This window comes from Bos indicus, chromosome 4 (assembly GCF_029378745.1).
Source record: "Bos indicus isolate NIAB-ARS_2022 breed Sahiwal x Tharparkar chromosome 4, NIAB-ARS_B.indTharparkar_mat_pri_1.0, whole genome shotgun sequence".
In the NCBI taxonomy this organism is placed as follows: domain Eukaryota; kingdom Metazoa; phylum Chordata; class Mammalia; order Artiodactyla; family Bovidae; genus Bos; species Bos indicus.
This window is the reverse complement of record NC_091763.1, coordinates 51,101,703-51,115,620: the sequence shown is the minus strand read 5'-3', so window position 1 is coordinate 51,115,620 and position 13,918 is coordinate 51,101,703. Positions and strand designations below refer to the sequence as shown.

At 37.9% G+C, this 13,918-nt stretch overlaps 1 protein-coding gene across 4 annotated transcripts in view; it reads left to right on the top strand.

The window, feature by feature from the left end:
- The window catches only part of CFTR (CF transmembrane conductance regulator), a 247,652-nt gene that overhangs the window by 209,023 nt on the left and 24,711 nt on the right, over window positions 1-13,918 (top strand). For all 4 annotated transcript variants that reach the window (XM_070787791.1, XM_070787789.1, XM_070787792.1 and 1 more), the window contains exon 23: window positions 10,571-10,726. In XM_070787791.1, the coding sequence (XP_070643892.1) occupies window positions 10,571-10,726 (156 nt within the window). The remainder of the gene's footprint in view (window positions 1-10,570; window positions 10,727-13,918) is intronic.

The following is a 13,918-nucleotide window of genomic DNA, read 5'->3' as shown; positions in this document are numbered from 1 at the left end:
CTTTTCAAAGAACCAGTTTTTATATTTTATTGATTTTCCCTACTGATTTTGTTTTCAATCCAATTGGTTGATTCTGCTTTAATTTTTATTTATTTATTTGTTGTCTGCCTATTTTGAATTAAATTTGCTCTTCTTTTTCTGATTTCCTATGATAGAAGCTTAAACTATTGATTTTAGATATTCTTCTCTATATTACATATTATATTCTTTTCTATACTAGATATTTGTATGATACTATAAATATTTACTATTGCATTAGTATATTTGGGCTCCCCAGGTGGCACTAGTGGATGCCACCTGTGGCAAAGAACCCACCTGTGGATGCAGGAGATGCAAGAGATGTGGGTTTGATCCCTGGGTTGGGAAGATCCTGGGAAGGAGGGCATGGCAACCCATTCCAGTATTCTAACCGGGATAATCCCATGGACAGAGTGGCAGGCTACAGTCTGTGGGGTTGCAAAGAGTCTGACACAACTGAAGTGACTTAGCACACACCCCCTTAGCTATATTAGGTATTTCTTCTTTTCTATAGCATTTAATGTTATAAATTTCCCTCTGCACTGCTTTTTCTACATACCACACAATCTGATAAATTTCATTTTGATTTTCATCTGTTCAAAATATATTTAAGTTTCTCTTGAGATTTCTTTTTTAAACCATGTGCTGTTTAATGCCCAAATGTTTTGGGATTTTCCAACTGTCATTCTGTTCTTGATTTCTGGTTTAATTCCACTGTGGTCTGAGAACATACATTATATGAGATGCATTCTCTTAAATTCTTTATATTGTGTTTTATGGCCCATAATGTGATTTATCTTGGTGAATGTAAAATTCTAATAATTTTTTCACTTCTGTGTCTGTCCATTTTTGATAGTATATTGAAGTCTTCAAGTATAACAGTGGATTCATCTATTTCTCTTTGCAGTTCTGTCAGTTTTTGCCTCATGTATTTTGACATGCTGCTGTTAGATATATACATATTAAACATTATTATTATATCTTTCTGGACTATTATTGTCCCATTTATCATTATATGGTACTCCTTTACTATTCATTTTCTGGTACTCTTCATTTATGTAGATCTGTTGATAGCATTGTGCTCAAAATAATAATGGCAACACTGTATTCAATTATGTATGTTTATGTTTCTCTATAAGTAAAATAAATGGCAGCAACAATACAAGGGACAAGAGGGAGGAAGTGGAAATACAGCTGACCCTTGAACAACACACATTTGAACTTACACCCAGATCATGTTCAATAGTAAACACTACAGTGCTACAACTTTCACGTGTGGTTGAATCAGATGATGTAGAATCATAGATACAAAGGGACTATGGATAAATAGAGCGAATATTTATTGACTGCACAGAGGGTGGGTACCCCTTACACCCACCCTGTTGAAGGGGCAACTTTATTTTGTTATGATAACATACTTCTATTACCTGTGAAGTACTCCAGTACTGTTTGTTAAAAGGTGATTTGGACTAGTTGAAAATGAGAAAGTCTTTACTTCTCACTAATTTCACAAGGTACAGAATTCTAAGTTGGTGGCTTTTTTCTCTCAACACTTTAAATATTTCACTCCATTCTTTTTTGGCTTGAATGTTTTCTGAAGAATAGTTGGATTTAGTTCTTTTTTTTGTTACTTTATAAGTAAGGTGCTTTTTCCTCTTGCTTCTTTCAAGATTTTTTTCTTTATCTCTGGTTTTCTGTCATCTGAATATCATAGAGGAAAACAACAGAATGGGAAAGACTAGGGATCTCTTCAAGAAAATCAGATACCAAAGGAACATTTCTTGCAAAGATGAGCTCAATAAAGGACAGAAATGGTATGGACCTAACAGAAGCAGAAGATATTAAGAAGAGATGGCAAGAATACACAGAAGAACTGTACAAAAAAGATCTTCACAACCCAGATAATCACAATGGTGTGATCACTGACCTAGAGCCAGACATCCTGGAATGTGAAGTCAAGTGGGCCTTAGCAAGCATCACTACAAACAAAGCTAGTGGAGGTGATGGAATTCCAGTTGAGCTATTCCAAATCCTGAAAGATGATGCTGTGAAAGTGCTGCACTCAGTATGCCAGCACATTTGGAAAATTCAGCAGTGGCCACAGGACTGGAAAAGGTCAGTTTTCATTCCAATCCCAAAGAAAGGCAATGCCAAAGAATGCTCAAACTACCGCACAATTGCACTCATCTCACACGCTAGTAAAGTAATGCTCAAAATTCTCTAAGCCAGGCTCCAGCAATATGTGAACCGTGAACTTCCTGATGTTCAAGCTGGTTTTAGAAAAGGCAGAGGAACCAGAGATCAAATGGCCAACATCTGCTGGATCATGGAAAAAGCAAGAGAGTTCCAGAAAAGCATCTATTTCTGCTTTCTTGACTATGCCAAAGCCTTTGACTGTGTGGATCACAATCAACTGTGGAAAATTCTTCAAGAGATGGGAATACCAGACCACCTGATCTGCCTCTTGAGAAATTTGTATTCAGGTCAGGAAGCAACAGTTAGAACTGGACATGGAACCATAGACTGGTTCCAAATAGGAAAAGGAGTTCGTCAAGGCTGTATATTGTCACCCTGTTTATTTAACTTCTATGCAGAGTACATCATGAGAAACGTTGGACTGGAAGAAACACAAACTGGAATCAAGATTGCCGGGAGAAATGTCAATAACCTCAGATATGCAGATGACACCACCCTTATGGCAGAAAGTGAAGAGGAACTCAAAACCCTCTTGATGAAAGTGAAAGTGGAGAGTGAAAAAGTTGGCTTAAAGCTCAACATTCAGAAAACGAAGATCATGGCATCTGGTCCCACCACTTCATGGGAAATAGATGGGGAAACAGTGGAAACAGTGTCAGACTTTATTTTTCTGGGCTCCAAAATCACTACAGATGTTGACTGCAGCCATGACATTAAAAGATGCTTATTCCTTGGAAGGAAAGTTATGACCCACCTAGACAGCATATTCAAAAGCAGAGACATTACTTTGCCAACAAAGGTTCGTCTAGTCAAGGCTATGGTTTTTCCTGTGGTCATGTATGGATGTGAGAGTTGGACTGTGAAGAAGGCTGAGCGCTGAAGAATTGATGCTTTTGAACTGTGGTGTTGGAGAAGACTCTTGAGAGTCCCTTGGACTGCAAGGAGATCCAACCAGTCCATTCTGAAGGAGATCAGCCCTGTGATTTCTTTGGAAGGAATGATGCTAAAGCTGAAACTCCAGTACTTTGGCCACCTCATGCGAAGAGTTGACTCATTGGAAAAGACTCTGATGCTGGGAGGGATTGGGGGCAAGAGGAGAAGGGGACGACAGCGGATGAGATGGCTGGATGGCATCACTGACTCGATGGACGTGAGTCTGAGTGAACTCCGGGAGTTGGTGATGGACAGGGAGGCCTGGCGTGCTGCGATTCATGGGGTCACAAAGAGTTGGACACGACTGAGCGACTGATCTGATATTTGGTTTTTGGCATTTATTCTGCTTGATGTTCTATGAGCTTCCTGGACCTGTGATTTAGTCTTTGACATTAATTTGGAGAAGTTCTCAGTCATTATTGTCTCAAATATTTTTGTTCCTTTCTGTCTTTCTTTTCTTTCTGGTATTTCCATTATTGGCGCATGATACCTTTTGTAATTGTCCCATAGTTTTTGGATATTTTGAATTTTTCCTTTCAGGCTTTTTTCTCTTTGTTTTTGGTTTGGAGGTTTCTGTTCTCATATCCTCAAGCTTACAGATTTTTTCCCTTAGCCATGTTCTGTCTCCTGTACCCACCATAAGCATTCTTCTTTTCTGTTACCATGGTGTTGTTGTATTTTCTCTCTTGCATTTCTTTTTGAATTTTATTAGCATTTCCTCCTCTCTGTTTACAATACCTGTTCTTGCATGTTTTCTACTTTTTTCCTTAGTGCTTTTAACATATTGTTCATTGTTGTTTTAAATTCCCAGACTGATAATTGTCACATTTCCGGCATATCTGACTGGCTTTGGTGCTTGCTCAGTGTCTTCACGCTGTGTTTTGTGCCTTTTAGTATGTGTTGTAATTTTTTGTTGACAAATGGCATTATATTCTAGATAAAAGAAACTCAAATAATTAGGCCTTCACTCGTGTCGGGTTTGGGGTAAAGGGAAGTGTTCTATTGCTCTATAATTATGTCTCGGTCCTTTACTGAGACTGTGCCCTTGGGCTGCACAAGTGCTTCTCAGATTTTTCTCCCCTTTTAGATGCAGTAGTACACTTGTGTGGGCTGGTGCTGAATATTTTCCTTTCTTTGATCGGTTAGGTTCTTAAAAAAAAAAAAAAAAAAAACCAGTAGGTTCAGTTCTGGTAAAATAGTTTCTCTTGAAGGAAGCTTTGTTAAGAAAAACAGGATGTTCTGGAATATTATAAAATTGTTGTTCTCACCTTTTCCTGAGGATATCAGAAAATATTTCTGTGTACTTCATTGTGAGATTAACTGTTGGTAGGGGGCTCTTGGAGGTAATACTTATAAAAGTGTGTGCGTCTTCCCTATGAATGGCTCCCTGGGAGTTTTTTACTCTCAGACTTTACCACACTGAGCCTCCAGCGGTTTGTTTAGATTTCCCTAGGGCTTCCCAGGTGGCACTAGTGGTAAAGAACCTCCCTGCCTGGGAGGGAAGTTCGGGAGGGTGGGGACATGGGTTCACCTATGGCTGATTCTAGGGATTATATTCAATAGATTCAAGGGATTAGATCCTATAGACAAACTGCCTGAAGAACTATGGATGGAGGTTTGTGTCATTGTTCGGGAGGCAGTGATCAAGACCATCCCCAAGAAAAAGAAATGCAAAAAGGCAAAATGGTTGTCTGAAGAGGCCTTACAAATAGCTGAGAAAAGAAAAGAAGCAAAAGACAAAGGAGAAAAGGAAAGATACATGCATTTGAATGCAGAGTTCCAAAGAATAGCAAGGAGAAATAAGAAAACCTCCCTCAGTGATCAATGGAAGGAAATAGAGGAAAACAATAGAATGGGAAAGACTAGGGATCTCTTCAAGAAAAATAGATACCAAGGAAACATTTCCTGCAAAGATGGGCACAATGAAGGACAAAAATGGTATGGACCTAACAGAAGCAGAAGATATTAAGAAGAGGTGACAGGAATACACAGAACTGTACAAAAAAGATCTTCGTGACCCAGATCATCACGATAGTGTGATCACTGACCTAGAGCCAGACGTCCTGGAATGTGAAGTCAAGTGGGCCTTAGAAAGCATCACTACAAACAAAGCTAGTGGAGGTGATGGAATTCCAGTTGAGCTATTTCAAATCCTGAAAGATGATGCTGTGAAAGTGCTGCACTCAATATGCCAGCAAATTTGGAAAGCTCAGCAGTGGCCACAGGACTGGAAAAGGTCAGTTTTCATTCCAATCCTAATGAAAGGCAATGCCAAAGAATGTTCAGACTATGCACAATTGCGGTTATCTCACACACTAGCAAAGTATTGCTCAAAATTCTCCAAACTAGGCTTCAAAAGTACGCGAACCGTGAACTTCCAGATGTTCAAACTGGATTTAGAAAGGCAGAGGAAATAGAGATCTAATCGCCAACATCCGTTGGATCATCAAAAAAAGCAAGACAGTTCCAGAAAAACATCTACTTCTGCTTTATTGACTGCACCAAAGCCTTTGATTGTGTGGATCACCACAAACTGTGGAAAATTCTTTAAGAGATGGGAATACCTTACCTTCTTATCTGCCTCCTGAGAAATCTGTATGCATATCAAGAAGCAACAGTTAGAACTGGACATGGAACAGCAGACTGGTTCCAAATCAGGAAAATAGTACTTCAAGGCTGTATATTGTCACCCTGCTTATTTAACTTCTATGCAGAGTACATCATGAGAAATGCTGGGCTGGATGAAGCAGAAGCTGGAATCAAGATTGCCGGGAGAAATATCAACAACCTCAGATATGCAGATGACACCACCTTTATAGCAGAAAGCAAAGAAGAACTAAAAAGCGTCTTGATGAAAGTGAAAGAGGAGAGTGAAAAATTGGCTTCAAACTCAACAGTCAGAAAACTAAGATCATGGCATCCGGTCCTGTTGCTGCTGCTGCTGCTAAGTTGCTTCAGTCGTGTCTGACTCTGTGCAACCCCACAGACGGCAGCCCACCAGGCTCCGCCGTCCCTGGGATTCTCCAGGCAAGAACACTGGAGTGGGTTGCCATTTCCTTCTCCAATATCCAGTCCTGTTACTTCATAGCAAATAGATGGGGAAATAATGGAAATAGTGAGAGACTTTATTTTGGGGGGCTCCAAAATCATGCAGATGATGACTGCAGCCATGAAATTAAAAGATGCTTGCTCCTTGGAAAAAAAGCTGTGACCAACATATGTAGCATATTAAAAAGCAAAGACATTACTTTGCCAACAAAGGTCCATCTAGTCAAAGCTATGGTTTTTCCAGTAGTCATGTATGGATGTGAGAGTTGGACTATAAAGAAAGGTGAGCACCAAAGAATTGTTGCTTTTGAACTGTGGTGTTGGAGAAGACTCTTGAGAGTCCCTTGGACTGCAAAGAGATCCAACCAGTCCATCCTAAAGGAAATCAGTCCTGAATATCCATTGGAAGGACTGAATTTGAAACTGAAACTCCAATACTCTGGCCACCTGATGTGAAGAACCGACTCATTGGAAAAGACCCTAATGCTGGGAAAGATTGAAGGTGAGAGGAGAAGAAGGTGATGACAGAAGATGAGATGGTTGGATGGCACCACCAACGCGATAAACATGAGTTTGAGCAGGCTCCGGGAGTTGGTGATGGACAGTAAGCCTGGTGTGCTGCAGTCCATGAGGTCACAAAGAGTCAGACATGACTTAAGTGACTGAACTGAACTTTACTGAATCCCATCATGAAGGCTCCACTCTTGTGACCAAATCACCTCCCAGCCACCCTACCTCTACTAGTGTCACATTGAGGGGTTAGGATTTCAATATATGAATGTAGGAGAGATACAAATATTCAGCCCATTACATGGCAAAAAGACAAAATAATATTTTGTGCAGAAAAATTGTTCAATCTTCTTATTAAAGCACTTTGTCCATAGAAATTACTTTAGTGTTGAGAAATCCTTTTACTCTTTAGGCTCTTAATTTAGGCTTTTACTTTACAGAATCTGTACTTTAAATTTTATTTTCAGTGCATGAGTAATGTAGCAAGTATTTCACAAGTTTAACTTAAAAAGAGTAACTTTAAAAAGAAAACTTATTTTTCTTTTCAGTCTCAAATAGTTTTTTCTTAAAAGCTTTTGATTTTTGCCTAAATTTTTAACGTCACTTTCCCCTAACTAGTATCTCTCTTTTCTTTTTCCTTTTCTTTTTCATCTCAAAGTATAGGCTAGGATTTTAATTTGGAGGTAGGTCATTCATGATAAACCTAGATTTATCAAAATGCCTCAGATGACATATTGTATATATTACAGTACTGGGTAGTCCTCTGATTAAATATATTTAATCAGACTTCAAGACCTAATCTGGGTGAGCTTATCTGCTTTCTCCATTTGTAGTCTCTCTAAAATACTGAGATGCTAGAAACAATTCAAATAATATCAAGGGCTCAGATCATAGCAGCATAAGCACCTAATATCTATTTGATTTTTTTAAACACATATGACATTCTGACTTGATAAAAACTGATGTGAAGTATTGGAATCATTCAGCTACTTATACCGGTTATGTGAAGAGTAGAGTCTCAAGAACTTATTACATTATAAATTATGTTTTATTAATAATAAACAGATCAATCAACATATAAAATTACAGTTATTGTAACTTTAGGGATCTAAATTTCATTTGATTTGACATTTGATTTATAGAGACCACAGGAAGATAAATGATAATTATAACAGTTTTCAATCTATTACAGTATTAAAATTGTGAATAAGACTCTCTGAGAAGAATGTACTGAAACTGTTCTATTCATGGTACAATGAAATTACAACTAGCACCAAATTCAACACTGTTTAACTCTCCACATAACATTGTGATTTATCTTGATCCAAAATTATCAAAGAGGAGGTACATTGAAGTTACTAGAAAACATTGACTTAGAATTAGCATCTGTCTTAAAGGCTTATTTGCGGGAAGTAGTCTGGCCTTCTTAAAACAAATCCCGGAAAAGAATTATTATGTGCCAAGTATATACACAACAGAAGACTTTGTTAGGTATGAATCAATTAGACATGTTGTTGAAAGCCATGTCTGACTTAATGCAATATAAGGAAACCAGCAATATAAGGAAACCAGAGAGATAGCTAAAACTTTATAGAAGTAAAGATTTACAAATTGCCTTAATCCAGTTTTATCCTAGTATAAAACCTTGGTTTTCTAAACATTTAAATATTTGCTTCTTAAGGAAAAAGAATGTAGTCATGTACCCTAATCATTAGAATCCTGGCTAATGATTTAAGAATCTGAAGCTCAAGGAACTTATCATCAAAAGTTCTTGATATGACTTTAGAGCAGGTCACTTCCTGCTCTTGAATTTCCCTTACCTTCTTTTTGTTCATGCCTCCCTGTACAAGGCATACTCAGATTGCTTCTACAAAGCTTTACTGTTGTGTTTGGAAAATCATCAAGTATGGTGAATGTGTTTGTACAAAATGGGCTGATTCAGAAATAGAAGTGTGCATATGAAATTCAACAAGATTTTTAAATTGAGTTAACCAAAATTGACTATATCTATTTGTTTAGATTTACTATAATAAGTTTATTCATATTCTACTAAATAAGTTTATTCATTCTGCCCTTCCCTCTTCTTTTCCTCCTTCCTTTCTTTCGTCTTCCTCCTTCCCTCCCTTCTTTCATTTCTTCCATTTATCTGCCACCTACTCACCCCCCAATTTGTCCATCCATCCATCCTTTCATCTGACTGTCTCTCAGTCAGTCCAAATAAGTTTTTTATTTAGCACTTATGTGAACCAACCACTATGCCAGGTGCTGAGAACTCAATAGAAAACAAGATGGATTACCCTGCCCTGTTGAACTTATATTCTTGGGGTGAACACAAGCAATAATCAAGAAAAGAATAAATAAAATAATTACCAATTGTGATCCATAGTATGAAGAACCTCAACAGGGTGTTCATGTGTAACATATTGTTTATCTGATTTCTGTTGTCTCAGAAAATAGGCATGTGTGCAAGTCCCATTATAGGGCTCTTATAATGGACAGAAAGGCAGATGCATCACAATTGTTTATTGGCTTACCCCAAAGTCCTAGTTTACTTCCTAGGCCTTTCTGATTGGTATTTAATATGTTAAAGTTCCTAATTGGTATTCAGTATGTTATTACTATTGTTGATTTGTGTATGCTCTCAAGCATTTATTGTAGTCCCTAATTAGTTCTGATTTAGAAACTGTTACTAGTCTGTAATGAGATAAATATAGAAACTGAGAGTAAGAATTCAGAAAATCATGTTTGATTTTATACTTAGCTATGGATTGGAAAGTCAAACACCAAACAAAATGAAAGTGTTTACCCCAAATAGTGTAAAAAGCCTGATTCTACAAGACTGTTCAGCTCTCTTGTAAAAAGGCCAAATGAGAAAAAAGAAATAGCAATAATGCAAGGGGAAAGAAAGAACTGTTCAGTGCCACTAAATGCTGAGCAGTTTATTCAGGGCTTCATTAATGGCCTCGCTCCGAGCATCTTCCTCCAAGTGCTGGTCTGAGCTGGCGTCAGAGAGCCGGCTCCGTGTGGGCCACCCGAAGCACTCGCTGTCACCTTGCAGTGCACGGCCTTCTCAGTTCCGTGCTGTGTTCGTAGAGTCTTTAAGTCACAGGAACAGGTTATTTTTTCTCTTTCCCTTAATATCCCTTTTGCTTCCTAAAATTCTGTTCTTGCCAATCAGAATGGATGGAAGAAGTTGATTTGACAATGTCCAGGTACTTACCCACTGAGAAGTGGCAAGGCCCAACCTGTCTTTTGAGATAATGTGTAGCTCACTGAATTTATTCCGTTTTGTCAGGCCTGAACTTGGCATTCACCTATTTTATTATGGACAGTATATGAATGTTAGAACTCCTGTGGATTTATTCATCTTCAAGCTTGTATTCACATTTGACTAGGGACGGGGGAGCCTCACGGGCTGCCATCTATGGGGTCGCACAGAGTTGGACACGACTGAAGCGACTTAGCAGCAGCAGCAGATCAAGCTGTAGGTCTCTGCTTCTGGCTTGATCCCATTCTCAAAAATTATGTGCTTTAAGACACCCTTTGTTTTCTTCGATGTGAAATGGACCTTATTTTAACCTTTTTGCCATTAGTAAAAATCAGAGATAAATGAACTCGGCATCAGGGATCCAGTCCCTTATGGCCAGTTTCTATATTGTCTTCCAGAGTTGCTGTGTTCCAAATCAGTTTTAATCAGAATTGGAAGTATGTACAAAGTTTTGAATGAATAAGTGAGACTTCTTGGGTGATGATTAAAAAAAAAATGTTTTCCATGGGTTTTTAAAATTCATGTATAATATCAGATTGCATTTATGGTATTGTATCTATGTGTCACAGGAGTAATTCCATCACTCTAATATTCTAGGTGGGCCTCTTGGGAAGAACTGGATCAGGGAAGAGCACTTTGTTACTGGCTTTTTTGAGACTGCTGAATACCAAAGGAGAAATCCAAATAGATGGTGTGTCTTGGGATTCAATTACTTTGCAACAATGGAGGAAGGCCTTTGGAGTCATACCACAGGTAAGCAATACAGAAAGACTTAACTAGTAAAAAACTAACTAAGTACATTTTCCCATTATTTGACACTTGAACTCAATAAATTCACATTTCCCTGCAAAACATATTCCCTTTGTATTGCTGTCTTTATTTTCTGTTATGCAGTCTTTTTATAGGGAGTAAAAGTATTTCTAGAAGTTTGGAATTCTCTGACATACAGTTGTTAAAATATTAATAACTTTGATAGCTTTTTCAGAAGATATAAGCCAGAGTAGGAACATGGGGCTTTTGTACTTAGCAACTTTTTTTATTCCTGCCTCAATGGTCTCCAAGTTAGCAATCACAGCAGATTGAGAAATGTTTTGCAAGTGAAGTATGCTGCTGAAATAACAAACTCGGAAGCATTATATAGTGGAATTGAAAATAGAAAGTGTAATGATTGTTTTTTGTTCTTTGAATAGAATGAACCATGTCGGATTAATCTGTAGCTTTTTTTCAAAAATGTCACTCTTTGATTTGGGTTACAAAGGATCTTCAGCCTCACTGGTTTAGTATCATTCTATCTGTGTTATTATGCAAAAGGGCTTTTTAATTATGTAAGAAATAGCAATAGTTCCATTTTTCAATGACCTTAATGGAAACCAAGAAATGTCTTTACTGGGACCAAGTCTGAAAGGCATGAACTGTATGTCTACTAGTATTTGTTCTCATCTCTATGGATATAGTCTCTGTTTTATGATCTCTTTGTACTAATGGGCACTAAGTCCATTCCACTACCATGGTTCTAACAATTCTCTGCTTTAAACACAAAATTAAAATGCCAGGAGCATCTCTGGGTAGATGGACTACAAATCTAACCAGAGAAAATGGCTTGTATTTCCTGATAGATTACCTCTGTGGAACATTTTCCCCTTTCATCTAATGAGGCACTAAATATTGTGACTGCTAGACAGATGCTTTTAATTCATTTGTCTAGACTTTGTCATGGTGCCAGAAGCTTCATCCTGGTTGAACTTTTGAAAAACAGTATTGTTTCTTCAGGAAAAAAAGAGGGATTGTTAGTGGGTGTGAAGATGAAGAAACCCTGGGAATACAAGTATCCCGTGGTGACAGCATTAGGCAAGATAACAATGTTGAAGAGCTGGGGATAGAATCTGGTTGTCTAAGAAGCACTGCCATTCAATTGACTCTCTGTTTTCTGATCCAATTTTAAACGACAATAGTGAAGCTTTTGTTCTTTGTTGTTGTTCTTGTTTATACAGATCTGCTTGTTAGAGTAACCAAAGCTCTAAGAAATAATTTCATTTCATTGGGAGTCCTTTGTTTATCTCACTTGTGATAGAGAGATTTTTGTTTTATTGTATGTTCTATTTAGGGCTTCTCAGGTGGTACAGTAGGAAAGAATCCGGGTGCCAATGCAGGGGTCGAAAGTGATGCAAGTTCCATCCCTAGGCTGGGAGGATCCCCTAGAGAAGGAAATAACAACCCACTCCAGTTTTATTGCCTGGGAAATCCCATGGACAGAAGAGCCTGGCAGGCCCCTGTTCACGGGATTGCAAAGAGTTGTGCATGACTGAGTTACTGAGCACGCACATGTTCTATTTAGGAACCCAAATATGTAAAGTATGGAGGAAAACTAAGAAGGCTAGAGTTATGAAAATTTTTTATCTTGACTTTCTGTCAACGTGAATCTTCCAAACTTCTTTTCCCCTCTTCCATGGCATCAAGTTTTATTATAAACTAAACAAGAAATACTTTAAGCTATGCCTTTATAAATGTGTGATCATGCTAATAATAAATGTTTCTCAATATACATGTTTACAACCCTGGTTTCTGGGACAGTCTTTCAGTATCACAAGGATGTCTGTAGGACAGAAAGTATTATTTCTTCTATAGTGACATCTTGAGAATGATAAATGAATGCCCAAGAGAGAAAGAGGGCAAACTCCTCAGACCTTTTTAACATCCAAATCAAGAGATGCTTTTATTTTCCCAACTTTCCTTTAAAAGTTCAAATTAAGCAATTTTTTTTTCTTTCCTAGAGTTTGATCTTTAAAAAGCAGCAGGAAGAAATTAAAAATCCAGGAAGTATTTTTCTTTGCTTTTCCATCTTTTTTCCCCCCTTCTGTCTTCTTGACCTTGCAAGGCCATAGTTCCCCAAGACCTCTGACACTTGAGATATCAGAGATCTCTAGGTCAGTTAGTCATTTGTATCCAGATACATGAAACAGGAAACTTTGAACAGGAAACTTTCCTCTCCCTCAAAGTGATCCTGAGATATCAGCTGTGGAATCACAAGATGTCTTTAGTTTTGGCAAGTTCTTACTCTGTGTGTGTGTGTGTGCGCGCGTGTGTGTGTGTGTTCTTTCTTCCTGTAGCTAGAAATCTTAGAAAAGGTACCAGTGTAGAAAACAGTACATTGTGTACATTTGAGGTGGCGCCTTTTTGAATTTGTTCTACTTTACCTCTAAGCTCTGAGAGCATGAAGAGGAGACAATGAGGCCTATTGTCAGATCCCATTGACTTAGCCAGTTGAATACCAAGACTTAAAATTGTTCATTCACCTTGAACCTTGTTAATCACTTAATTCAAGAAAAGCAGAAAAATAAGTTAATTTTTAGAGCTTCAGATACAAATTTGAAAGGCTGCAAACTATTATTAGGGGATGACTCGGCCTACTCCTGCAGTGAGACTCTTTGATCTGAAAATAATCTATACCGACACAGCGTAGTATCTTTTGCTATGAGGGCTATCAGATAGGGTCAAATCATGTATCTGTAGAGCTGAACAATGATATTGTATGTGCAGCACTTCTCATTCAATTTCACAGTAATTAACAATTTAATACTTAGTCATTAAACTACTTCCACATGCTTTAAATGATAATAAGTACCATGGGTTCTGTACTTACAGTATAAGATATTGAGGTCTCAGTCCAGCCCATGAACTTTCAGTGAGAACTCATTGCTTAAGTCAGGGATCAGAGGAAGAAGCCAAAATGATAAATAGAGGTAATTAAGTGTAGTGGTGAACAATGAGAGAATCATTCACATGCTGAGAGAGAATCCAGCTCCAAGCTCTGTCATGGCTGCTTCCATCACAAACTGTATCCTTCCATCTTTTGCTCCCACCTCTGTGCTTTTCTCATCTTCTTAAATTTTCTGTTGCACACAAAGTAAATGTTTTACAGCACCATTCCAGCTCTGTGCTTTGTCA